The 26,915-nt window shown below is 50.4% G+C and overlaps 2 protein-coding genes across 2 annotated transcripts in view; one reads left to right on the plus strand and one right to left on the minus strand.

Annotated features, from left to right (window-relative positions):
• The first annotated feature begins 2,524 nt into the window (after positions 1 to 2,524).
• LOC128068979 (pepsin A) lies at positions 2,525 to 12,985 on the plus strand. Its single transcript, XM_052662260.1, has 9 exons — positions 2,525 to 2,580; positions 2,990 to 3,146; positions 5,566 to 5,683; positions 6,727 to 6,845; positions 7,584 to 7,783; positions 9,775 to 9,891; positions 11,258 to 11,402; positions 11,496 to 11,594; positions 12,836 to 12,985. Exons 1-9 carry the CDS (start codon positions 2,525 to 2,527, stop codon positions 12,983 to 12,985), a joined length of 1,161 nt encoding a protein of 386 aa, XP_052518220.1.
• An 8,464-nt stretch (positions 12,986 to 21,449) lies between these two features.
• Positions 21,450 to 26,915, minus strand: part of VWCE (von Willebrand factor C and EGF domains) — a 30,115-nt gene continuing 24,649 nt past the window's right edge. Inside the window, exon 20 of the mRNA XM_052662354.1 lies at positions 21,450 to 22,069. Within this exon, the coding sequence (XP_052518314.1) occupies positions 21,450 to 22,069 (620 nt within the window). The remainder of the gene's footprint in view (positions 22,070 to 26,915) is intronic.

Raw genomic sequence — 26,915 nt, forward strand, 5'->3', positions numbered from 1 at the left:
TGTCTGGTGAGGACTCTGTACTTAATCATCACAAAAATCCCATGGAATTGGTGATACTATTATCCTCCTTTTACAGATGAAAAAACTCAGTCTCAGAGACTGGATCAGTAGCTCCGGGTCTGGAAGTTATTCAGAGGTAGGGCTGGGATTCAAACCCAATCTTGAAGCCAGGGCTCTTCCTGAGATTCTTCCACAGCTCCCCCAGTAAACCCCAGTTAGGGGGTACATAAGGGAGAAAGCATGGGGAGAGACAGGGACCCAGATTCAAGCCCTTGCTCAGTCACTTCTCACCTGTGTCACCTCAGGCAAGTGGCACAGCCTCTCTGGACCTCAGTTTCTTCATCTGTAAAATGGGAATAATAATATCACTTACCACAATGAGCTAAGAGTAGTGAATCTAAACCCCCACATCTCCCCTCACTGTCAAGGAAGAGAAACACGTGAATGAAGCCCTTCTTGTGTCAGTTACTGCAATGGCTGGCAAACGGCAGAAACCGCTAACTGTGAAATCATGATCCTGCTGAGTACACTCCCAAGCTGCTCTTAACTAAGCCGAGCTTACATGGGATTAATTAAAGTGTTGAACACTTGATGCACCATATAATTCACAGAGGGAGATGAAAGATGAATAAAACACACGTAATGTTCTTCATGGTTCATTGCCCACATCTCAACCCTGAGGGTTCCCTGACTCACCCTGCTCCACCCAACCTCAGTTGCCTCCATTTCTAAGCTGAAAAGTATGCAGAGCCTCCTTTTATTTTCTGAAAGTATCGTAAACAGTTTCATATTTGCATAACCTACACATAAAGTGCTCACATGATGAGCACCCACGTACCCACTGCCCAGTGTGAGACACCAAGTACCTCTGAAGACCCCGGCCAGCCCCCAGAACATGCCCCTCCCCCCACCCGCCCCAGGGGGAGTCTTGAGCTAGGGTTTCCATCTGCTGTTCCCAGGACCAAGCAGGCATCTTCAGGACCACCAGCTCCTCCTAGAAGCACTGAGATGTGCCCAAAGAAGGTGGCATAGCTCAAAGAAGAAATGCTCAAAGGGAGGAAAAGAGAGCAGAGAGGAAGCAGGCACTAAAAGATAAGAAAATGCAAAATAAAGATCAAGGATCCACGATTGGGGCACAGAGGTGTCTTAATGGGTATGTTTCGAACGCAAATGTGCTTTGTAGTTAGGCTCACCACCACTGGCCCAGAACTTGATTCACACTGCCCACCCCTCCATGCTCATCCAGAGGCCCTAGGGAAATTGGAGTTTTATAGTATCTGTGTTTCCCACTGTTGGAAAAACCAGGTGTGGCCCAGGTGTGGGAATCTGTTATCAGAATAAGACCCACAGACACGTCTTGCTACCAACTTGTGACCTCCCCACCTCCCACCCCCTCACCAAAATTTCTACATCAAGCTTCTCACTCCACTTGGTCCACTGAATAAACCTCACAAAGGGAAGCAGAATCCACTGAGCTAGAAAGCATCCTTATTAAGAAGAGAGCTTTTCACTCTGTGCTTCCACTGCAGGGGGCATGGGTTTGATCCCTGGCGAGGGAACGAAGACCTAGTATGTCACGAGGCATAGCCAAAAAGAGAGAGAGAGGAAGAGAGAGAACTTTTCTCAGTCATTCACACCCTAGTATGAATTTGCCTGGATTGCTTTGGTCCACTGCAGCTGATTCAGTCAAGTTTTAAGCACGGAGCACTTGGGAGTCAGACCCAGATGGGGTCTCAAAGGCTTTTGAGTAAGCAAGAGGGTGGGAGAGGAGCAGTATGAAGAAAAGGGTGTCAGAAAATGAGGGACACAGATTCCACAGACAAACCCAGCCTGTTTCAAGTTTGCTTTCTCCAGGGTCGGAAGCATTCTTCCACCCACCCCATCCCCTTGCCCTGTACTATACATACCACTTTCCCAAGACGCGGCCCAAGAGCCACGAGCAGCAAGAGAAAAATAAGGCCCATGTGCTAGCTAGACACCCAGCAACCCCATATAACGGTCCTTTCATGGGGAAATGTTTCCTGAGTCCCAAACCACCCACCCAAGGATGTGCTTGAGGACTGACGCTCTGGGGACATGGCCCATCACTGCAAGGACAGCCGCTCTGTCCCACCATCTGTCCCACAAGGACCATTCAGGTACCTGGAGCTCCTCTGACATCTGTCCAACATTCTGTACACTTTGGACCAATTTTGTCGAAATACTCCGCTTATCGAGTTTGGATGCCTTCTATCATTTAAGAAATAAGCCGCCACTTGGCCACTTGCTCTCTGCGGGGTCATTCCAGCCTGAGGTCTGGATAACAAATGGAAAGCTACTCAACTGGAAACTCTGAACATGGCATAGGTCAGGCACAATCTTATCAGGAAACTTTCTGCTTGGGGTGAGAGTAATGGGTGACGCTGGTGGCTGATAAGGCCATGCCCGAGGACTCGGGCTGTATATAAGGAGTGGCTCATGCCTGCCTGCTACTGTACACTTTCCCATCTTCCCTTCTCCGGAGACTTGGGAGCCAGGAAGAACCATGAAGTGGCTGCTCCTGCTTGCTTTGGTGGTGCTCTCTGAGTGCAGCGTCTTCAAGTGAGTCTGGGGAACGCTCTGCACCAAGAGCTGTTTCCCTGGGGTTATTTCCTTTAGCTGTCCTTCCCTCTTCCCTCCCGCAACTCCTCTCTCTGCATCCGTCCGGAGCCTCTTTTCTCTGCTCGTTGGGGGACGCAGCACAGCAGACGTGGTTAATAGCACAGACCCTCCAGGCCAGGCTGGGTAGGGTTCTCAGCACCAGCACTGGGCCGGGCCACTTCCAGCAACCACTTCTCCTGTCTGCCTTACTCTGCCCAAAGACGGGAGCATCTCCCTTCTCAGCTTCCTTCTTGTGCTCTTGAGCAAGCTTCCTTTTCCTTCTGAGTCTTCCACAGCACCCCATGAGCAGGTCCTTTGCCTAATCACCCTTCTTCCTCCAAACCAACTGTGTGCAAATGCTCCGCCACAGGATCCCACTCGTCAAAAAGAAGTCCTTGAGACAGAATCTGATCGAGAATGGCAAGCTGAAGGAATTCATGAAGACACACAAATACAACCTGGGCAGCAAGTACATCCGGGAGGCCGCCACCTTGGTGTCTGACCAGCCCCTTCAGAACTACATGGATGTGAGTATGTGGGCAGGCAGCGGGCCAGCTCCAAGGACTCAGCCTAGAGGAGAGACGGGGGATCCCAGGGTCTGGGAAGACAGGCCAGTGTACACCCCTAGGCAAGTGTAACCCAGGGTCTGCTCCCTGGATCTCAGAGACACAGGGAGAGTAGAAAAACTCACAGTCAGAGGTGTTGCTCTCAATTCATTTATTCATTCGTTCATCCAATGCTTACCTAGGTGGAGCACCTCCTATGTGTCAGCCTCTGTGCAGAGCCCAGAAAAGCAGCAGTGGACGAATGTCAGGGTCCCACAATCTAGTAGGAGAGACAGATGATAATCAGGGAGCCTCACAAAGCATGACAAGCACAACCAGGCCAAGGCCACCCAGTGAAGCTGACACACTGACTGCAAGACAGATGACGGGCAGGGACACCTCCCTGGGGCAAGGAAGAGAGAGGGGAGTTCCAAGAGGACAGGAGAGTGTCCCAGAGAGTGGGAAGACTTGCACCAGACCATATGACAGCGGGGAGCAGAGTGCATTTGAGGAATGGAAGCCAGAGTCCATTTTCAAAGCGAGGTCCGTGTCCACGGGGGCTGGTGGGTGGAGCCAGACCAGAGTGGGTCGGGGGGATAAAGACTGGCATCTTAATTGCCACCAGATCACCTTAACTAGGGACAGGGATTGACAAGATCAGATTGGAGTTTCAGGAAGATCATTCTGACTCTTCCATTTCGGATCCAATGGGCTTGCCCTTCCGTGGATACTATACGTCCCCTGGGTGAAAGCCAAGGTCGTGAAGCAATCTTGCCTGTCATTAAGAGCTTGGCCTATGACATTTGCCAGACCTAGGGAAGTCTAGGCTCTCATGTTTCCAAGTCATGGGACCTTGAACAAGTCTGAGTGAGACTCAGCTTCCTTGTCTGTAAGACAGAACTATTACTATCCACCACCAGAGGGTTGTTTTGAGTAATTGAAGCAGTAATGTAGTGGGGGAGGGTTGATTTGGGGGAAGTTGTTTCATTTGGGGTTTTGTTGGGTTTTTTTGAGTGCTTAGGTGGGGGCTGGACTTTGGTTAGAGCTTGGGAAAAGCTTTGTAAAGTTAGCCCATTTGTTCACTTTACAAATATTTATAAAACACCTACTCTCTATCAGAGACTATGCCAGGAGCTGGGGAAACAACAGCGACTAAGCAAAGATCCTGGAGCTTATATTCTAGATGGAAAGACAAATAAGAGACAAATAAATAGGAATGTAAGATAATTCCAGGTAATCACAAGTGCCACAGAGAAAAAAGCCAATTAGTTAGAGTAAGGAGAAAAAGAATGGGGCAGGGGCAAATTTAGATTAAGTAGTCAGGGAGGGCCTCTTGATGGAGCTGATATTTGACTACAGCACTGAAGGATGGATAAGAAGGAGTCAGCCAAGGAAAGATCTAGAATAAACATTTTCTTAGCACAAGAAATACCAAGTGCAAAGGCCCTGGGATGGGAATGAGCTGGTCATGAAAGAACCATAGCAGTGTGGTTGGAGCAGGGCTAGCCAGGGAAAAACTGCTGCCACTAAGAATAAAATTTGTGAAGATACTTTCTTTCTTTTTTTTTATTTATTTGGCTGCACCTGGTCTTAGTGGCGGCATGCAAACTCCTAGTTGTGGCATGAGGGCATCTAATTCCCTGACCAGGGATGGAACCCAGGCTCCCTGCATTGGTACCATGCAGTCTTAGCCACTAGACTGCCAGGAAAGTCCCAAGGATACCCTTTCTTAAACCCATTGCAGTCATCTAGACTTAAGAAAAAGATATCTCAAGGGGTCTTCACTTCTAGGTGACTTATTTATCTCCCCATCAACAATTTAAAGAAAAAAATGTTTAAGCATTTACTCTGCTGGGGCTTCCCAGGTGGTGCTAGAGGTAAAGAATCTGCCTGCCAGTGCAGGAGACACAAGAGGCCTGGGTTCGATCCCTGGGTTGGGAAGATCCCCTGGAGTAGGAAATGGCAAGCCACTCCAGTATTCTTGCCTCGGAAACCCAATGGACAGAGGACCCTGGCAGGCTACAGTCCATCAGGCTGCAGATGGTTGGACACGACTGAGTGACTAAGAACAGATTTACTCTGCTGGGTAAGTTTCTACCCTGTCCGAGACTGTGCATTCTCTAGGATAACAAGACTAAGACATTCAAGGCAAGAGGGGACAGCAGGTTATTGTTGAGTGTTCATGAGGCTTAGAAGAGAATAGCCAGAGGTCGACAGGAGAGCAATCAGGGAAGACTTCAAGGAGGAAGGGAGACCTGGCTGGGCCTTGAAGGATCAAGAGACGAACGAAAGGGGGCCAGTGAAGGGGGAGACGGGATGTGCCCAAGAGGACCCAGCGACAGTCTCTGGGGAGGCCAGGCTGGGGAGTCCCCATCTGCTGAACTGTGTGTCCCCCTGGCAGACGGAGTACTTCGGCACCATTGGCATTGGCACCCCCGCTCAGGACTTCACTGTCATCTTTGACACCGGCTCCTCCAACCTGTGGGTGCCCTCCATCTACTGCTCCAGCGAAGCCTGCAGTGAGTGTCCCCCCGCCCTCACCAGGTTCCTGACACTGAGTCACCAGGGAGCCCCGAATTCTCCGGGGCCTCACATAGGTCTGATTTCAAGCCCGCTGAAGCCACTCAGTAATCCACTCCAAAAGCATTCACTGAGCACCTATTGTGTGCCAGGCTCAGGTGCCCTGGAGGATGCAGGTCCCAGCCCTCAGGAAGTTCAGTCCAGGGGCAGAGTGTGCAGCTGCACATTACCATGGGCAGCTGTGGGCCTGCTCCAGTAAGCATGAGCCTGGCAGGACCTTCCATCAGCATTGTTGTTGTTCAGGCGCTCAGTCGTGTCCAACCCTTTGCGACCCCACGAACTGCAGCACGCCAGGCTTCCCTGCCCTTCACCATCTCCCAGAGTTTGCTCAAACTCATGTCCATCATGTCGGTGATGCCATCCAATCATCTCATCCTCTGTTCACCCCCTTCTCCTTCTGCCTTCAATCTTTCCCAGTATCAGAGTCTTTTCCAATGAGTCAGCTCTTCGCACCAGGTGGTCAAAGTATTAGAGCTTCAGCTTCAGCATCAGTCTCTCTAATGAATATTCAAGGTTGATTTCCTTTAGGATTGACTGGTTTGATCTCCTTGCAGTTCAAGGGACTCTCAAGAGTATTCTCCAACACCACAGTTCGAAAGCATCAAATCTTCAGTACTCAGCCTGCTTAATGGTCCAACTCTCACATTTCTACATGACTACTGGAAAAACCATAGCTTTGACTATAGGGACCTTTGTCAGCAAAGTGATGTCTCTGCTTTTTAATATGCTGTCTAGGTTTGTCATAGCTTTCCTTCCAAGGAGCAAGTGTCTTTTCATTTCATAGCCACAGTTTCCATCCATAGTGAGATGATACCAGTTGGTCCAACCAGACAGGAATGGAACCTGGGAACACTAGGGCACCAAAGTCTAAAGAAAAAAGTTAACTTTCTCTTCCAAAATCCAACCCAAAACAAAGGCACCCTCAGCCCATGACTCTGGCTCAGCTTTTGGAGTTTGACCATGTCTCCTCTTGTCCTCACAGCCAACCACAACCGCTTCAACCCTCAAGACTCCTCCACCTATGAGGCCACCAGCGAGACACTGTCCATCACCTATGGAACCGGCAGCATGACGGGCATCCTTGGATACGACACCGTCGAGGTGAGCACACTCTGGCCGGCCGCCTCATCCTGCACAGCTTCCAACTTCAGGGACCTTGGAGGCCACAGCACAGACCTCTCCCCACCCCCTCCTCACCCTCTGTGGCAGCTCATTCAATATGGGTCTTGGTAACACAAAAGCAACCTAACTGGGGCATGCAGAAAGTGGCAGAGATATCACGGATATTTTGGAGGGGCTGGTGGCGGCGGGGTTGGGGGGCAGAAGTAGTAAGGGAGGGGAATGCCAGAAGCCAGAAGCCAACGTCAGCACCCAAGCTGAATGCTATGAAGGGGTAGGAAGAAGGTAGGAAAAGGCTCAGTTCTCTTTTAGCACCTCCTCTTCTTCCTCCTCCCCGAGCCCACAGCCCCCCTGAGTCACAAAAGCTCCACCACAAGCATCCCCCGCCTTTCCAGGGCGCACCAGGGGTCCAGGGTTCTGATTTGCCCGGCGTCTGCTTTGCATCTGATCTTCAAAAAAACACACACACGGTGACCATCTGTTCTGCAGCACATTCTCACACCAAGTCGCAGACGGTGCCCATCTGGGGATCAGCCTCAGTTGTTCTTTCCAGCAGAATAACAAGAAATTCCAGGGCTAATCCCTCTCCCCTCCTTCCACCCTGATGCCCCAGAAGCCAAGTCCTACATGAAATGAACCAGGGGATGCTCTGAGCCCAGGGTGGGCACCCCGCGGTGCTCAGCACAAGCCAATGAGAAACGTCTTGGTTCCCCCACGCAGGTCGGAGGCATCAGCGACACCAACCAGATCTTTGGCCTGAGTGAGACAGAGCCCGGCTCCTTCCTGTACTATGCTCCCTTCGACGGCATCCTGGGTCTCGCCTACCCCAGCATCTCTTCCTCCGGGGCCACCCCTGTCTTTGACAACATATGGGACCAGGGTCTGGTTTCCCAAGACCTCTTCTCCGTCTACCTGAGCAGGTAAGTGAAGCAAGGAGGTCATGGTCACCAGGTCCAGCAGGAGGCTGTCAAAGGCTGGATGGGCTGGAATCTTGGCAAGCAGGGGGATTGGCAAGGTCAGTGTATTAGACTTGAGAGGTGTATCTTTGGAGAGAACGGTGCCAAATTCCTCTCTGATGAACAGTCTTCATCATCTTATTTTACTAGCAAGATTCTCTGTCGCCTTGCTTTATGCAAGTCAAATATCATTAGCTATTTGCTCTCCAGAAGACCACCATTTAATGTGAGTCCACTTAGGGACTTCCCTCATGGTCCAGTGGTTAGGATTCTGCTCTCCCAGTGTAGGGGCCCAGGGTTCAATCCTTGGTCAGGAGCTAGATCCCACATGCTCCAACTAAGACTCGGTGCAGCCAAATTAAAAACAAAAATTTAAAGAGTGAATCCACTTAAAATTGGAGCCAAAGTTCATAGCAATAAATGAAAAGAAGCTTTGATTGGGATTTAGACCTTGAACAGAGAAACTTTTAAATGATGAAAGCAAGTTTCTTTAATTAGTTAACAAAATTTAGGTTCCAGGTGTGGCTATGAGCTAATTCTAAGAATAAAGAATAACCAAGCTTTGGTTTTGGCTGAGTAGAGGTTTGTGCCAGAATATCTGAGGTTGTGTCATCAACTTTCTTGAGACACTCAACCTTCCTCTGACACTCACATCCTTTTCTTTTGAAGTGATTTGTCGTCATTGATGGGTTATTTTTTTTTTTAAGATATTGACTGTCCTATAACCTCACTGGTACTATCAGATGTTTATAAGGAAGGTGGGGTGGGGTTAGGGGAGTGGAATCATCTGTCTGTGACTGGTCTGTCTGTGACCAGTTGTTTGCTGAATAATTTCTTAGTGTCATCTACATTTGCTTTCCTGTCTAAACGGAAACTGCAGAAATTTAGACAATGAATATTCCAGTAATCAGGACTCCAGCAATGTACAATAGGAGGGTCTTTTTAGCCTTTTTTTCTCTTGACCACTTAATATTCAAGTTTCAGCCCTCTTAAACATAATCTGTTTTTATGGGCAGTTAGGTAATTCACATAGGGCCAACTAGATTGAAGTTTCGCAATCCCAGCACTATTGACATTTTTGGACCAGATGATTCCTTGCTGTTGGGGGCTGCTTTGGGATGTCTGGCAGCCTCCCTGGCCTCCACCTACCAGAGGCCAGCGGCTCCTCTGACCGCCACCTAGTCGTGGCAATGAAAAACGCCTGCTGCTAAGTCACTGCAGTCATGTCCGACTCCGTGCGACCCCACAGACGGCAGCCCAGCAAACCATGAACTACATTATCAAGGCTTTAAGAGCAGACACTGTCGTTCATTTATTTCTCTTGAGGTCCCCACAGCAAAGAGAGCATGTGGTAGAAACCACAGATACTTTGGAACCAAAAAGACCCAGGATCTGTGGCTCCCGGGCTGTGTGACGTTGGGCACACTGCACCACCTCTCTGAGCCTCAGTTACTTCAGTTGTAAAACAGAAATAAGAGTGATCACGGCATGGGTCTTGATGTCAGGATTATAAGAAACCCTGTGGACCACACACACTGCTCAGCTCTTGACGCTGGCAAGATCCCAATTAAGAGCAGCTCTTAGTTTACGGTTGCTGGGGAAAGGATGGGAGAAAGGGACAGTTAGGGAGTTTGGGATGGACATGTACACACTGCTATATTTAAAATGGGTAACCAACAAGGACCTCCTGTATAGCACATGGAACTCTGCTCAGTGTTATGTGGCACCCTGGCTGGGAGGGGAGTTTGAGGGAGAATGGATACATGCTTATGTACAGCTGAGTTCCTCTGCTGTACATCTGAAACTATCACAACATTGTTAATCAGCTATACTCCAATACAAAACAAAAAGTTTGTTTATTTTTTTAAACTAACTCTTAGAATGCACGTAGTTTATATGTTCAGTTGGAATTGTGAATGTATAAATGAATTCCTGTTTCCCTCCACTGTCCATAGCAACGAAGAAAGCGGCAGCGTGGTGATGTTTGGTGGCATCGATTCTTCTTACTACTCAGGAAGTCTGAACTGGGTGCCTGTTTCTGTTGAGGGCTATTGGCAGATCACTGTGGACAGGTGAGGTCATCGTGGATGGGCTATAACCTGGCATGGGCCCCAGACTCCATTTCTTTACACACTCATAATTAACTAAGAATTCCAACATCCCCCTGGAACAGCCAGCACAGGGAAATGTGCTCCAGAAGGAGAAGGTAAAAGTTGGCTCAATCAGAGAGACCCAGGGAAGGGCACATCACTGGAGGATAAGCAGTGTCTGGGACCCCTGCCCCAGAGACTCAGCAAGGATGAGACAGCCAATTCCCTTCTGAGCAAAGAGACAGGACAGTCTACCAGAATCTCTATGAAGAGTGAGGGGTCCCCTGTCCATACATCTTGGCTTCTAGGGGGCTTGTCACTTTTGGTCTAAGGTCAGGACAAAATGGTGGAGAAGTTGTTTCAAAACATTTCCTCCTATTGGCTTCCCTGGTGGCTCAGACGGCAAGGAATCTACCTTCAGTATGGAAGACACAGGTTCAGTCCCAGGGTCAGGAAGATCCCCCGAAGAAGGGAATGGCAAACAACTCCAGTATTCTTGCCTGGAGAATCCCATGGACAGAGGAGCCTGGCAGGCTACAGTCCATGGGGTCACAGAGAGTCAGACAGACTGAGAGACTCACACACACACACACACACACACACACACACTTCCCTCCACTTTCCACTTCAAAGACTGTCTGCCCCCAGGTAGCCTTAACCTCCAGCTGTTCTGCCCGCAGTTAGCCTGCTTGGGTGACCCATAGCCCAGGTTTGCCCAGGAGTGAGCAGTTTCCTGGGATGCCAGCCTTTCAGTAGTTAAACCAAGACAGTCCCGGGGAAACTGGGACACACTTATCTCCCTATGTCTGCCCCAGCCATGCCCAAACCCCATCAGTTCCTCGAACTCCTGCCCCTCAGGTGAATAGGGCAGCCAGGGCTGGACTTACCTGGCCATCAGTCCAGCATCATTGCCCAACCCCTGTCGCCTCTACCTGTGATGTCCTCCTCTAGCTCTTCTCCCCAGCAACGTTTGGGTTTCCACCTCCCTGAGAAGCCTTCCCTGGCATGGTCCACACCAGCACCCTCACCCTGGCTTGGGTTCTGTTCCCCTACTCATCCTGCTCCTCCTCAATCATAATTTATCTTTCCAGCTAGAGTAGGAGCTCCCAGCGGCCAGAAACCATGCACCCGTCTTGTTTGGCTTTGCATGTCCTCTGCCTAACACAGAGCAGGCACTCAGTAATTCCTGGTAGACTACATGAGTTCAGAGAAGGAGCGTGTGAACAAGAGAAGCTGAAATGTTATGCACTGGCCAATGGATGGGGAAGGAACCAGGGTCACCTGGTTCCTCCTTGAGAGATGTACCGCCTAGGGGCTCAGGGGACCCTGACTTGCCTCTTTTCTTCAGCATCACCATGAATGGAGAGTCCATCGCTTGCAGCGACGGCTGCCAGGCCATTGTTGACACTGGAACCTCTCTGCTGGCCGGCCCAACCACTGCCATTTCCAACATTCAGAGCTACATTGGAGCCAGCGAGGATTCCTCTGGTGAAGTAAGTTCAGCCCTGACTGCCCTGTTCTAGACTCAAGTGGTGGATCTGCCACGCACGAGCAATGAAAGCCCTGCTAACCCTCGCTCCTTCCAGGAGGTGATCAGCTGCTCTTCCATCGATAGCCTGCCTGACATTGTCTTCACCATCAACGGTGTCCAGTACCCTGTACCCCCCAGTGCCTACATCCTGCAGGTAAGGGGGCTCTGGGGCTTCCACTAGATGTGCCCACCCAGAATGTGGCCACAGAATGCCTCTCAGCACAAGGGCAAGGGCACTTCCACAAGCTGGAGCTGCCATCTGCTCTGGACAGCCTCCGGAGAAAAAGAATACATCACAGATAAGTGTGCAAATGAGAACTGAGAGGCAGCATCCCCAGGGAGGAAAAGCAAGGCAAAGGTTGGTGATGTGAAAGGAGGATTTCTAGCTGGGCCCTGGAGTCCAAGCTCTGGGTCTCAAGGATTAGCCCCAGGTTCTTCAGCAAGGTACTAGCCCCTGGATCCCTCCTGTATCTAAAACCTAGACCTTTCCCCACACCAAGGTGCAGTTATCGTAATCACACGGGATTGCCCACATCAAAGCTACAAAATGTTGGGCAAATGGAAACCACACCTCCCACAGGGTCAGGGCTTATGACACTCCTATGGTTTCGCGGCTGCTGCTGCTGCTAAGTCGCTTCAGTTGTGTCCGACTCTGTGCGACCCCATAGACGGCAGCCCACTAGGCTCCTCTGTCCCTGGGATTCTCCAGGCAAGGACACTGGAGTGGGTTGCCCTTTCCTTCTCCAATGCAGGGAAGTGAAAAGTTAAAGTGAAGTCGCTCAGTCGTGCCGATGCACCCAGGAAAACCCTGCCTTCTAGTACAATGCTGGATGGGAAACTAGTTTTGCCCAGTGGATGGATGTCATTCAGCAAGAACTAACTAGGCCCCTCCCCCAGCAATGCTAATTAGGAGGGGGTGGAGCCTTAGCCATGGTGGGGGATGGGGTGCAGAGGGCTTGAAGTTCCAGAGAGGATTGTAATATGCAGCCAAAGTCACAAAGTCAGCGACTTAGTGAATGAAAAGGACTAGCAGCTGATCCAGTTTGCCACTGGTGGGGATCAGAATAATGAGAAAAGGCTGTGTCACCAGTGCTTCCAGAATCCTTCCCGGCAGCTGAGTTCTCCCTAAACCCCTTAGCTCTGATGCTGACGTCAGGGTGCGTACATCTGCCAGAAACACTGGATAATGTCTGGTAATCCCTGGAAACCAAGAGAGCAGCAAGTTGCTTACAGAGGCAGACCCCAGGCCAGGAAGAGCCAAGTCCCCAGGCATGAGCCAGGAAGCTCCTCTTTGCACGTGGCTGGCAGCGCACCGTGGTCCTGGATGCTCAGGCCCCAGCGCCTGTCCCCAAAGGGTCTGCGTCCCAGCTCGGGTTTTATTCTCCTTTCCTCCAGAGCGACGACGTCTGCTCCAGCGGGTTCGAGGGCATGGATGTCTCCACCTCCTCCGGGGACCTCTGGATCCTGGGTGATGTCTTCATCCGCCAGTATTTCACCGTCTTCGATAGGGCCAACAACCAGATCGGCCTGGCTCCCGTCGCCTGAGCCCGTGTGATTCCAGCCACTTCCAGGAAGATCCCTCCCTGATTCTGCCCCTGATCTTTGATATAGATAATTCTCCTGGTTGTTCCCCCTCTGGGATCCTGGAGGTGGAATCTTGGCCCTGTTCCCTGTCACATCAATAATGTAGAATAAATCATAACCTCCTGGAAAATGCCTTGTGTGGTTGCTTCTGTTTGTCGGAGTTCCCCTTTGCATCACTGGGGTCGGAACACCAGGACAGGGGGACAGAATGGACCACTGCCATTTGGACAGCGCCAAACACAGTGGCAGCACATACTTTGTAACAGAGCTCGGAAGATGAACGGGCCTCTGCTGCACCAGCTGGGAGCGTCATATAAAGACCTGGGGACCAGAAATGCCAGGGCTGCTGCATTCTCGCAGAATTCGCACGCGCCTGCTCAGTCACTTCAGTCGTATCCGCCTCTTTGCGACCCTATGCACTGTAGCCCACCAGTCTCCTCTGTCCATGGGGATTCTTCAGGTAAGAATACTGGAGTGGGTGGCTATGCCCTCCTCCAGGGGATCTTCCTGACCCAGGGATCGAAGTTCTTATAGAATAGAGCACCTGAATTCTCTCTCTCTCTTTTTTTTTATATTTATTGATTGATTTGGCTGTGCTGGATCTTAGTTTCAGCACTCAGGATCTTTAGCTGTGGCTTGCAATTGAGCTCAACTTAGTTGCAGCATGTGGGGTCTAGTTCCACAACCAAGGATGGAACCCAGGCCCCCTGCATTGGGAATGCAGAATCTTAGCCCCTGGACCACCAGGGAAGTCCCAGCACCTGAATTCTTGATTGAGGGAGTAACTTATTTTTCCCAAAGCCAAGAAGAGATGATGAGAAAAGGAAAAGAATTAAGGAGAGGTTCCCACTGATGGTGACACCCCTAAGTATGCCAGGCAAGGCAGAAGTGACCTTGAGACATGGGCCAGAATGGTAAGAGAAGCTGACATCCCCAAATTTACCAGGCTGTTCTGTGATGAGCTGGTTGATGCCGACTAACCCTAGGGAGCTTCTCAACACTCTGGGTGCAAGACAACGAGCTGATCCGTTTCCCCACTGGTGATTGAAAGAGGGTGGGTTTCCATTCCCCAAGGAGAGGAACAACAGGTGATAATGGAGCCTAGACAATTCTATCTTTGGATTATAAAGAGAATAAGATTTGCTTGCACATACATAAACAGAAAAAGGGTCCCCAAGAACCAGATATCACAAAAGGGGTGGCATGGGATGAGAGGAGACGTGGTTAGGGGAAACACCTCACTATTCTCCAGGCAAGAACACTGGAGTGAGTTGCCATGCCCTCCTCCAAGGGATCTTCCCAATGCAGGGATCGAACCTAGGTCTCCCGCATCACTGGCAGACTCTTTACCAGCTGAGCCACAAGGGAAGCCCAAGAATACTGGAGCGGGTAGCCTATCCCTTCTCCAGGGGATCTTCCCAACCCAGGAATCGAACTAGGGTCTCCTGCATTGCAGGTGGATTCTTTACCAACTGAGCTATCAAGAAAGCCCTGCTGTGGCTTGTCTGCAAGCCTGTTTATCTAATAAACAAAAAATTCCACTAAGCTGGTGCACCACAACTATTGAGCCTGTGCTCTAGAGCCCGGGAGCCACAACTAATGAGCCCAAGGGCCACAACTACTGAAGCCCGTGCACCCTAGAGCCCGTGCTCCGCAACAAGAGAAGCCACCTCAGCGAGAAGCCCACACCGCAACTGGAGAGCAGTCCCTGCTCGCCACAGCTAGAAAAAAGCCTGTGTGGCGATGAAGACCCAGCGCAGCCAACGATAAACAAATAAAATTATTTTTTCAAAGTGTCAAAGTAAGTATGGGATGGGCTAGATTCTAGGCCCTTCTTCGAGGCTCACGGGGCACAGACCCCAATCAAAGCCTCTGAGAACTCCTACTGCAAAGTGATCAGTTTCACTTGGACTCAGCCCAGCTTGATCCCAGTTCCTCTCCTGCTGGTGAACTTATCACAGTCTCTCCTTGCACACGGCGCCTGCTTCTGCTGTGCTGAAGGCGGTCTGCTGGAGACACCGGCCTGAGGGCTTGAGCCCGGCCTCTCTGCTGAGGGGGACTGACTTTGGGGTGCTCAGAACAAAATGGCTTTGGGCGCTCTTGTCATATCATTCCCCAATTTGTAATTTATCACATAAATGTAAGATATTGGAATCAACAAAGGGGTGGGGTGAACTCTCCCAGTCAATGTCCCAGGTCTCCCCAGTGTCATTTATACCCATTCTAGACTATTTTCCAGAGCTGCACGATCTTTTTTTTTTTTTAATTTTATACAAGCCTTTCATGAAACCTATTCTTTTTTCCTTTAGCAGTGCCAGGTCTTAGTTACAGCACCAGGATCTTCGATCTTTGTTGCAGGGTCTTTATTTATGGAATGCAGGACCTTTCAGTTGAGGCATGTGGGATCTAGTTCCCTGACCAGGGATCGAACCCAGACCCCTTGCATTGGAAGGGCAGAGTCTTAGCCACTGGACCACCAGGGATGTCCCAATATTTTTAAAACATAAATTTGATCACATTCCTCCCTTGCTTCAACTCTTTCAATGCTCTGCAATTGCTTTTGGAATAAGACAATAAATCTCTGGCGTGGTTTCCAAGCCCTGCAGGCTCTGGTACCCCTGGACTTACCCTGTCTCACTTTGATCCCTCATACCCTTAGCTCCCACTGCTCTAGCCTTTGCCCACCGCCTGCACAAGTTCTCCCCACTTCAGGCCTTTATACAGACACACTGTTCCCTCCTAGCATCCTGCAGGTATCAGCTTACACACCACTTCTCGGCAAAGCCCTCCCTGGCCACCCTCTCACAGGGTGGCCCTCCTTTACTTCATGGCACTGGGCGCAGCTGGTGATGATATCTTGGTAGGAGTACTTGTTTCAGATCCACCAAGGCAGAGACTGTGATCAAATATTTAACCGTTGAAGCACCAGCAGCCAGAGCAGGGCCAGGCACACTGGACGTGCTCAATAAATATTTATTGACTGAGCGATGAATTTGAGATAATGTTTTAAAAGGAAATAACTAGGATAAGATGAGAGAGTAGATCCGATTTGAGAGAGGCTATGGTTAAGACCACAGATGGGTCCATTCCCACTCCCGCTGACAGTCTGTCCTAGTCATATTTGGTCCTAGGACAAACAGGTGTATTCTCAGGTTTCTGGGGGTGAATTTCACCATGTCCTGGCTCTTTGCTCTGTTTGTGTTTCTGCTATTTCCTGACCTCCTCCCATGCCCCAGGCAGTATTCTAGGCTCCAGGGATACAGCCAGGTCTCCCCAGACCCTTCCTGTTCTCCTGTTCCTGGCCCCAACCTCCCAACTTCTTCCGCCGAATTCTCCCTACTCAGCCCAGCAGCTGCAGCTCAGCCACTCCTTCCCAGCCCCTCTTCCGCTCCCTCACCCTGGGACTCCTGGATCCACACAGAGTCTAAAAAGGCTCCCCGTTAGATCATTCATACTAGAAAACCCCGAGCTAATTTGTCTGATCTGACATCCCTCCATGAGATAAGATGGATTCACATTCCGTTTCTATGGTCTCAGGCCTCTTTCCCATCCATCTTTCCCCACTTCCTGAGAGCCTCGGGGGTCTAAACTTAGCTCAATCCATCCTTCCCACTCATACTTGTCCAGGAGTGTTTTTTTTTTTTGCCACACCATGTGTCTTGCGGGATCTTAGGTCCCGACATGGGTTCGATCAAACCCAGGCCCATGGCAGTGAAAGCACCAAGTCCTAACCACTGAACCTCCAGGGAATTCCCCAGGAATGTTATTTTCATCTCATAAGTCTCTGCTCTGATCTGGGGAACTTGGACCCTCCCAGACTCAGATACCTGCCCACCACTGGTGGAAACATCACTGGTACAACCCCTAAGGAATGCCATTTGGCACTATCCATCAAAATCAGACAGGCATATACCTTTTGGCCCAACAACTTCACTTCTGGGAATTCATCTTAAAGACAGACTTGCACACGTGCAAAATGATGTAAGGCCAGGGTTATTCTTTGTAGCATCTTTTGTAAAGGCAAGATTTGAACCGACCCAAAGTCCACCCCAGGAGACGGTTAAAAGTCTGCTGTGTGCTGCTGTGAGCTGCTGTGCAGCTGTAAAAAGCAAAGGATTAAAGATGCGAGCTAAGGATGGGATGGAAAGATCTCAAGAAGAGATTATTAGGTGAGAAAAACACACACAAGCTGAACAACAGGTGATAACGGAGCCTAGACAATTCTATCTTTGGATTATAAAGAGCATAAGATTTGCTTGCACATATTTAAACAGAGAAATGGTGCCCAAGAACCAGAAACCACAAAAGGGGTGGCATGGGAGGGGGTGTTTGCTGGATATGGTGAGGAGAGATGCCTCACTACTCTCCAGGGAAGAATACTGGATTGGGTTGCCATGCCCTCCTCCAAGGGATCTTCCTGACCCAGGGATCCAACCTGGGTCTCCCACACTGCAGGCAGATTCTTTACCATCTGAGCCACCAAGAAAGCCCTGCATACAATTTTACAGATCTTTATTTCTAATGATGTGGGTTACCACACATTGAAAATAAGTTAATGAAAGGTACTTTTAAACCTCAGAGTTTGTCCCAATTCGAAACCTACCATGGCTTGTCCTCAAGCATGTTTATCTGCTGCTGCTGCTGCTGCTAAGTTGCTTCAGTCGTGTCCGACTCTGTGCGACCCCATAGACAGCAGCCCATTAGGCTCCCCTGTCTCTGGGATTCTCCAGGCAAGAATACTAATAAACCCCAAAAGCAAGTCTCTTGAACCACGTCTGATCATTTGGGCCTTCAGGAATTCCCTGGGTGCAGTAAAACTGACTCAGAGGGAACAGGCTCCAGCCCACCCTCCCTGTCCTCTACTGCTCAGAACCCGACAGATGGACTCCTAGGAGAGAGAGTGCAGCGTGAACTCACCCAAGAACAAGTGCTCCCCACCCCCGCTTACTGGAGCGCAGGCTGCTGAGAACTCAGACCAGTTCATCTGTTGGCGAAAAGCACTCTGTGCCAGGAACTTCTCTGGCAGTCCAGCGGTTAGGACTCCGCACTTTCACTGCCATGGACCAGTTCGATCTTTGCTCAGGAGGCTAAGATCCCACAAGCCAAGCGGTGTGACCAAAAAAAAAAGCACTCTGTGCCTATTTGGGATCTTGAAAGTGGTTTTCCTGATGCCAGCCCTGGGCAAGGGGCATCATACTGGGCTCATTGCCGGCAGAGCATGCTCTTACCAAGTCCCCCCAAGACCTCCCACATGTCTCAGTTGGCACTGCCTGCCCACCAGGGGTGGGGAGACCACGAGCCTCCAACCTCGGGGGTCCTGAGAAGGGACTGTGGTGACCGCAGTGTGGGCGGTAAGAGCCCTGGCCCAGCTGGGGGATGGCTGGAGTGCTCTGCCGGCAGCTCCTGCATTTCTTCCTTCCCTTCGCCCCTCCCGCGCACCCCCCCCCATCCCCCGCCAGGCCTTCTTAGGCCCGGAGCAAGCAGACAGGAGGCAGGCATGATCCTTGGGTGGGGACAGCCAGACTCACTGGGGAGCAGACAGTCCAAGAGCAAGACAGGGACAAGAGTGACATCCTCAGGGCTTTGGGGGACAATTCTGAAGCATGTGCCACATGGCCTCCCAGAGGGTCCGCAGAAGGACAGGGTGCCATTGGCCCACAGCAGTGACCCACTCTTTAACAAAAGCTGACTGGCTGTCTTCCCTTCCCTCTTCCTCCCCCTCATCCCCACCATGCTCCCTGGGATCCCCTCCAGGGCGGTGACTCTCACCCAGTCTCTCTCTCTGGGTCTGCTCTCACAGAGCTCAAACTAAGACAAGGGATCACAGCACCCTAGCATAAACTGCAGCCATCAACTGCCTCTCTGCAACTCCAACGGAAGAAGCCAACAAAATGCCACGCGAAGGAAAAAAGCCCAGACTGGGAGTTAGAAGCCTGGGCCCTCCTCCCAGCTCAGCCTTCCTAGACTGTGCAACCTTAGGACACTCTCCTGACCTCTCTGGGCCTCTGTGGTCTCAGCTGTAAGTAGAGGATGGGGGAGTCTCAAATAAGCATGTCTTTATTTTTAGACCAACTTGGAGGAAGTGTTCACAGCTGTCCTCCCACTCCCCTATCCCCCAGCTTTTTTTTTTTTTTTTAATGTTCAAAATGAATACCATTTATTATACTTAAGTGTTCTGGACAGGGAGGACTAGTACTAAAACTTGAATCGCATCCTCTGTTGAATACAGGGATAATGATGAGAAAACTGGCACTGACTTTGAGCCTCTACCATGTTGACAGCTGGCTTGCCTGAGGAGGGGCAGCCAGTGTTCCATACTCTCATCCTGAAATCAGATCCCAGGCAGCGCAGTGAAGCTTGGCAGGCTGCACAAGGTCACCACCACAAAGCACAGAGACCAGTGGAGTCTGTGTCACATGCAACCATCTCAACTCCAGGAGGAAGCACTGCCATAATCCCATTATACAGATGAGGGAACGAAGACCTCAGGTCCCATGGCGAGTCAGAGTGTAGGGCTCAAACCTGGGTTTCATGCTACCCCAGGCCTCATTATACCACATATTTTGGGTCTCACTGCACTTGATGGTCTCTAAGTCCTTTGCATCTCTACAGTCTTTGGTTTTCAGGCTCCTAATTCCAAATTCATTATTCCTGCCACCCTGCTTGGATTAAGACCCCTCCTTACACTAACATAGGGCTTCCCTGGTGGCGCAGAGGTTAAAGCATCTGCCTGCAATGCGGGAGACCTGGCTTCTATCCCTGGGTTGGGAAGATCCCCTGGAGAAGGAAATGGCAACCCATTCCAGTATTCTTGCCTGGAAAATCCCATGGACAGAGGAGCCTGGTGGGCTACAGTCCATGGGGTAGCAAAGAGTCAGGCACGACTGAGCGACTTCCCTGTACACTAACATGAGGGCTTCCCTGGGGGCTCAGACAGTAAAGAATCCGCCTGCAATAGAGGAGACACAGGTTCAACTCCTGGGTAGGGAAGGCCCCCTGGAGAAGGAAATTACTCCCTTCTCCAGCATTCTTGCCTGGTAAATCCCATAGACAGAGGAGCCTGGCAGGCTACAGTCCATGGGGCCACAAAAGAGACACAACATGGCGACTAAACAACTACACCAACATCTGGGCTGGACACCCCCAGGTGGCCTTTGCAGTCAATAACCACCGGGGATCCCCCTCCTGGGATACATGGTGAACAGCAGGGCAGAGAAGAGCCAAGGGGAGGGTGGCCTGGGCCAGCGCAAGTGGGGTCCGTGCACCAGGGGCTGCACGTGATCATGCAGCCTTCTTGGGTTTCAGGGGTAGCAAGTTGGTGACTTGGTGACAGCGTAGTTCTCTGTCTTCCACCCCCACCTCACCTCTCTCCATCAATGACAGCACTGTCCTCTTTCTGTCATGGAAACTGGGCTGCACCACCCAGAGGCCCCCTTCAGGACAGACACATTTACTCCCTCAGTCGGAAAGAAGGTTGTTGGGTGGCAGCTCTGGGCCACCAGCCCTCACAGAGAACTGCTCTGGCTGACGCCCCTTTCCGGGAGCAGCTCAGATAGAATTACCAGTCAACATGGAAGCACGAAGCTCTGTGCCGTTGCTCCAACTCAGGACGACTCTGAGGGCCATCTCAGCCTCAGAGCTCCACAGAGGGTTGGCTGAGACCTTGGCACTGCCCAGCCCCACCCCCTCAGCCTCCTGCTTCCCTCCCTCGCGCCGAGAGATATTAAAGCTGAGCATGGGCCCTAAGGCTCCATCTGCCTCCTACTCCATCTCAGAGGCTCCCTCCCAGAGAACCCACTCTGCAAAGCCCTCTCCATCTGTCTTTCCCCCTTCTCACTCTAGATGTCCCCCAGAATCAAAGGTCACCAGGCGCTCACTTAAGACCCCTCCCAATCCAGCCCCAGACCCATGCAGGCTTTCCTCCCAAGCTGGGGGTTGAAGTGGGTGCTAGTTCATCCCCCATGGGCTTGGCAGTGACGAGGCAGTGACTTCTCCCTTTCCAAAGGCGAGAAGTGAATGAGCAGGGCAGCCTGCGGGAGACCAGACAGATTTTAATCAGGAGACCCCAGGTGAGGACATGTGGCGGCTGGTAGCACAATCCCAGTGGAATCCCAGGCCCTTCGGACCTTCGTCCTCCTCTGGGGCAGGGAGTCAGCTGCCCTAACCTTTCTCAAAAGATAGGCGGGCTGTGGTCCAGGCAGGATGCTGACCATGGAGAACACGTTGCTAGATTCTCACAACACATCCCAAATGCTTCCTGCGAACAAGGCTACATCAGGCCCTGAGGATTTTACAGCCGTGCCAGGAGTCCTGCAGGATCAGCAGCTTTGTTGGTCCCCAGAGCAGCCCTGCAAACCCCCAGGGCCGCTGGCAGAGTCTTCTCTGTCCCGCATGCCCCGGGCATGACCCTGAAACAGAGGCCTGCTTACACCGTGGACTCCTCCTCCTGTGAGGTCCCCAGGGTGGGCTGCCAGGGGCTGGGGCTGGCTGTGGCCACGAGGGCTGCAGAGAGTCTGGAGGTGGCTGGAGAGGACCTGCGAGGCCTGAGGACAGTGACGGGGGTCTCTGAAGCGCCGGGGCCTGTTGTGGAAAGGGCTGAGGCTCCACGAGGGACAGCGGCAGGCAGAGAAGGCCTTCTGGACGCTGAGTGGGCCCCGGAGGCGGAGGACGGGACCGTTGGAGCCAAAGGAGGGGGTCCGGGAGCCCTGGGAGAGGCCGGAGGTAGAGAGGAGGCTCCTGGAGGGATCAGAGGCCCCGATGAGGGCTGAGGAGGCTGGGAGGCCCCGGGCCCCCCTGGCCTTGAAGACGGTGAGGGTGAGGCCTGGGCTCCTGAGGGGCTCACAGGTAAAGTCTGGGTGTTAGACAGGTTCATTCTCAGGAGGAGCTGGAGAAGCTGGAGCGCTGGCCTCTGAGGAGCCACCACTGGGGGCCCTGGGCAGGAGCTGCAGTTGATGGGGGCCTCGGGGTCTCCACGGGGGCTCCGGGCTGCTTTGCTGAGCTCCACGTCTCCACGAGGGGACAGTGCCCGGCTCTCCTCCAGGGACTCTAGAGAGAGGGGCGGGGGCGAGAAGATGCACAGTGGTTCTCCCTGAGGCAGGTCTGGCATGAGCTGCCCTGGGACGATGCCTAGTATGTGTCCTCTGAGGGTCCTTGCACAGCTGGGGGCCCAGCGGGGAGGGGGACTTGCCAGTTCCTGCCTGCAGGAAGGGAAGACCCAAGAGGAACCATGAACAGAGAGAGGCAGTGCCCCAAAGGCACTGGCTGTGTGACCTTGTGTAAGGCATTTAACTCCCTGAACCTCCATTTCCTCATCTGTAAAATGGGCTTCATAATAACAGCGATGATCATAGAAGCTACACAGTGAGGACTGAATGGAATGGAGCCAGAGAGGGCTCACCTAAACCCGGATGTAAACTGTGGGCTTCAGGTGACAAATGTGGGTCAGAGTGGGTTCATCAGTTGTAGCAAGGGCACCATCTGGTGGGGGGTGTTGACCATGGAGGGTGCGGTGGCTCTGTGCCTGGGGGAGGGCAGGAGGTAGGTACATGGGAAGCTCTCTGTAACCGTCTGCTTGATTTTGCTTTGAATCTAAAAATGCTCTAAAAAAAAAGTCTACTGAAAAATAGTCATTTTTTAAGTCTCAACCTGGAGTCCAGCATATCATAAGGACTTAATCCACGGTGGAAGGAAAAAAACTACTGGGAAAGGTATGATCAAGGGAGGAGACAGAGGCTGGCAAACACATTAGAAACTGGGACGATTAAATGTTAAAAATCATCGAGAGATAACCTTTAACAATTGTGAATCACCATGTTGTACACCTGAAATTTGTACATCAACTATGACGTGTTGGTTGCTCAGCCGTGTCCAACTCTCTGCGACCCCATGGACTACAGCCCACCAGGCTCCTCTGTCCATGGGATTCTTCAGGCAAAACAAAGAGTGGGAAGTCATCCCTTTCTCCAGGGGATCTCCCTGACAGGGATCAAACCCGGATTTCCTGTACTGCAGGGCAGATTCTTTACCATCTGAGTCACCAGGGAAGCCCTAATCAACTATACCTCAATGAACTAAATACATATATACGTATACATATATATATAAGCCATCAGAAGGACAATCACACAACTCTACCAAAAACCACTGAGTTGTGTACTTTCAGTGTGTTACCTGTATGGTGTGTGTATTCTATCTCAAGTAAGCTGTGGTTTTTTTTAATTATCAAAAGGAAACAATTCACCTTGTATTTCAATAAAAAGCAATTTCTCCTTAAAAATGCATCTCATTAGGAAGAGGTGACTGCAGCTGAGACAGGTGAAGGAGAAGGAGGTGGGTGGGCTCTGCATCTCGCCTCTTTGGGCCTGATTCCCCATCAGGGGGCTACAGAGCAGAATGGGACTGAGCAGCGAGTGAGGAATCAGAGACCTGGCCCTGAGTCTGAGGACACCATCACCTAGAGCATGGCCTTAAAGACAGAAACTTGGGAATTCCCTGGCAATCCAGTGATTAGGACTTGGCAATTTTGCTGCTGGGGGCCCAGGTTTGATCCCTGGTTGGGGAACTAAGACCCTACAGGCTGGGTAAAGAAATAAAAGCAAAGAAGGTAAAGTCGCTCAGTCGTGTCTGACTCTTTGCAACCCCATGAACTGAAGCCTGCCAGGCTCCTCCATCCATGGGATTTCCCAGGCAAGAATACTGGAGTGGGTTGCCATTTCCTTCTCCAGGGGATCTTCCCAACCCAGGGATGGAAGCCAGGTCTCCCGCATTGCAGGCAAACTCCCTACTGTCTGAGCTACCAAAGAAATCCTGGTGGCATGGCCAAAAATAAATAATAAATAGTTTTTTTTAAAAAGACAGAAACTGAACTTCTCTGAGTCTCCACCTCCCTATCTACAAAATGGAGATAATAAAAGCACCCATACATGAACTTTGCTGACAAAGTTCCATTTAGTCAAAGCTATGGTTTTTCCAGTAGTCATGTATGGATGTCAGAGTTGGACCATAAAGAAGGTTGAGCACCAAAGAATTGAACTGTGGTGCTGGAGAAAACTCTTGAGCATCCCCTGGACAGCAAGGAGATCAAACCAGTCAATCCTAAAGGAAATCAACCCTGAATATTCATTGGAAGGACTGATGCTGAATACGCCAATACTTTGGCCACCTGATGCAAAGAGCAAACTCATAGGAAAAGACCCTGATGCTGGGAAAGATAGAAGGGAGGAGGACAAGGGGGAGACAGAGGATGAGATGGTTGGATGGCATCACTGACTCAATGGACATGAGTCTGAGCAAACTCTGGGAGATAGTGAAGGACAGGGAAGCCTGGTGTGCAAAGAGTCGGACACGACAGTGACTGAACTACAAAATGCATGAAACATTCTTGGGGTATTTAAATGAAACGATACACATAAAATGCTCCGTATACTGCCTGGCACTTCAGCTAATGATTAGTCTCTAGAAATTGGGGGAATAATAGCCATCAGCTTGCAGAGTGGTTTGTGCTGGTTAAAGTGGAATCTACAATTACTCAACAGTTCCCAACTTAATGACTGTACAGGATCAGAATGTTTCCAGTCCCTCCAGTCCTGACATCAGCTGCTCATCCACAGATCTGAAGAGCTGCTCTAAATACAGAATGTCCTCTTCAAAAGGTCAAAGGAGTTAAAGAGGTCTTTTATACAAGAGGAACTTCAGGCCACAAATCCATGGAAAAATTCACTGTCCTCCTGGAAGTTTAAAAAAGTGCAAAATAGCCACATGTGAGGTACTCTACAGACATGCTAAACTGGAAAAATTAAATTCAAAACACACAGTGTAGAGTTGGTGGGTAAATGGGGAACCAGTTATATCCATCTCTGTAAGCTTCCTCTTTCTCCAGAACCCTATCTGGTAACATGCTGTCATGCCGTGGGAATCACCAAACAACTCCTGACACCCTGTGACGCAGTTACGCCACCTATTAACCACAGGGTCTGAACACAACTCACAAAATTTGGGAAAAAATAGTGTCTGACCAAAGATGTTTCACAGTAGGTCCATTATGGGCAGAAAAAGAAGAAGAAGAAGAAAACCACCTAAATGTCAACCAAAGCCGCAAGGGGTAAGCAAGCCACAACATTCAGGAACTTTTTAAATGGCCAACTGCGGGCTACATGAATTCTTTGAAACTGTGTGGTGACTCCTAGTGGTAAAAAACTCGTCTGTCAATGCAGGAGACATAAGAGATGTGAGTTCAATCCCTGGATCAGGACAATCCTCTGAAGGAAAGCGTGGCAACCTACCCAGTATTCTTGACTGGAGAATCCCATGGACAGAGGAGCCTGGCAGGCTACAGTTCATAGAGTTGAAAAGAAGCAACTTAGCATGCACACAGGCACGTGTTACAGTAGGATGTCCATGTCTCATTTATACTTCTGCAAAAAGATCTACATGGATGAACACTCATGACATAGAGTTCCTAATAATGTCCAGGAGTTAACGCAGCAGAGTAGCAAAAAGCATTGACTCTGGGCTCAAATCCCGGCTCTACTGCCAACCAGCTGTGTGACCCTGAGCACCTCACTTCATCTCTCTGTGCCTCAGTTTCCTCACCTGGAAAATGGGGATGCTAAGAGTGCCTATGGGCCTTCCCAAGTGGCTAGTGGTAAAGAACCCATCTACCAGTGCCAGAGGTGAAAGACATGGGTTCGATCTCTGGGTTGGGAAGAAGCCCTGGAGGAGGGCATGGCAACCCACCCAGTATTCTTACCTGGAGAATCCCATGGACAGAGGAGCCTGGCAGGCTACAATCCATAGGGTTGCAAAGAGTCGGATACAACTAAAGCGACTTAGCACACACAAAAGTACCTATCACAAAGACTTGCTGTGAACAGGGGATGAAACAACACATATGAAAACAGACAGATGGCCAGCACGTACATGAAAAGATAATCAACATAACTAATTTTTGGTGAAATGCAAATCAAAACCACAATGAGATGCTACCTCACACCTGTTAGAATGGCTACTGTCACAAAGACAAGCAATAAGAAGCACTGGTGAGGATGTGGAGAAAACGGAACCCTCATGCACTATTGGTGGGAATGTAAACTGGTACAGAAACCGGCATAGCCATTGCGTTAAACAGTATGGAGGTTTCTCAAAAACCGAAAACTAGAACTACCACAAGACCCAGCAGTCCCATACCCGGGTATGCGTGCGTGCTGAGTCGCTTAGCCGTGTCTGACTCTGTGCAACCCTGTGGACTGCAGCCCGCCAGGCTCCTCTGTCCATGGGGATTCTCCAGGCAAGAATACTGTAGTGGGTTGTCACGCCCTCCTCCAGGGGATCTTCCCAACCCAGGGATCGAACCCAGATCTCCTGCATTGCAGGTACATTCTTTAGCTGCTAAGCTACCAGTGAAGCCTATGCCCAGGTATATATCCAAAGAAAATGAAAACTCTAATTCAAAAAGATATATGCACCCCCAGATTTGTTGCAGTATTATTTCAACAGCCAAGACATGGGAACAACCTAAGTATCCATCAATAGATAAAGATGGATAAGTATGTGGTGTGTGCATATATATATATCAGTTCAGTTCAGTTGCTCAGTTGTGTCCAACTCTGCAACCCCATGAACTGTAGCATGCCAGGCTTCCCTGTCCTTCACCATCTCCTGAGTTTGCTGAAACTCACGTCCATCAGTTCGGTGATGTCATCCAACCATCTCATTCTCTTTCATCCCCTTCTCCTCCTGCCTTCAGTCTTTCCCAGCATCAGGGTCTATACATATATTTATATATATATATATATATTTTATATATACTTATATTAATACATATATATACTTATATTTATATATATAATAGAATATTAACAACAGAAAAGAATGAAATCTTACTATTTGCAAC

The sequence above is a fragment of the Budorcas taxicolor genome, chromosome 25 (genome assembly GCF_023091745.1).
Source record: "Budorcas taxicolor isolate Tak-1 chromosome 25, Takin1.1, whole genome shotgun sequence".
In the NCBI taxonomy this organism is placed as follows: domain Eukaryota; kingdom Metazoa; phylum Chordata; class Mammalia; order Artiodactyla; family Bovidae; genus Budorcas; species Budorcas taxicolor.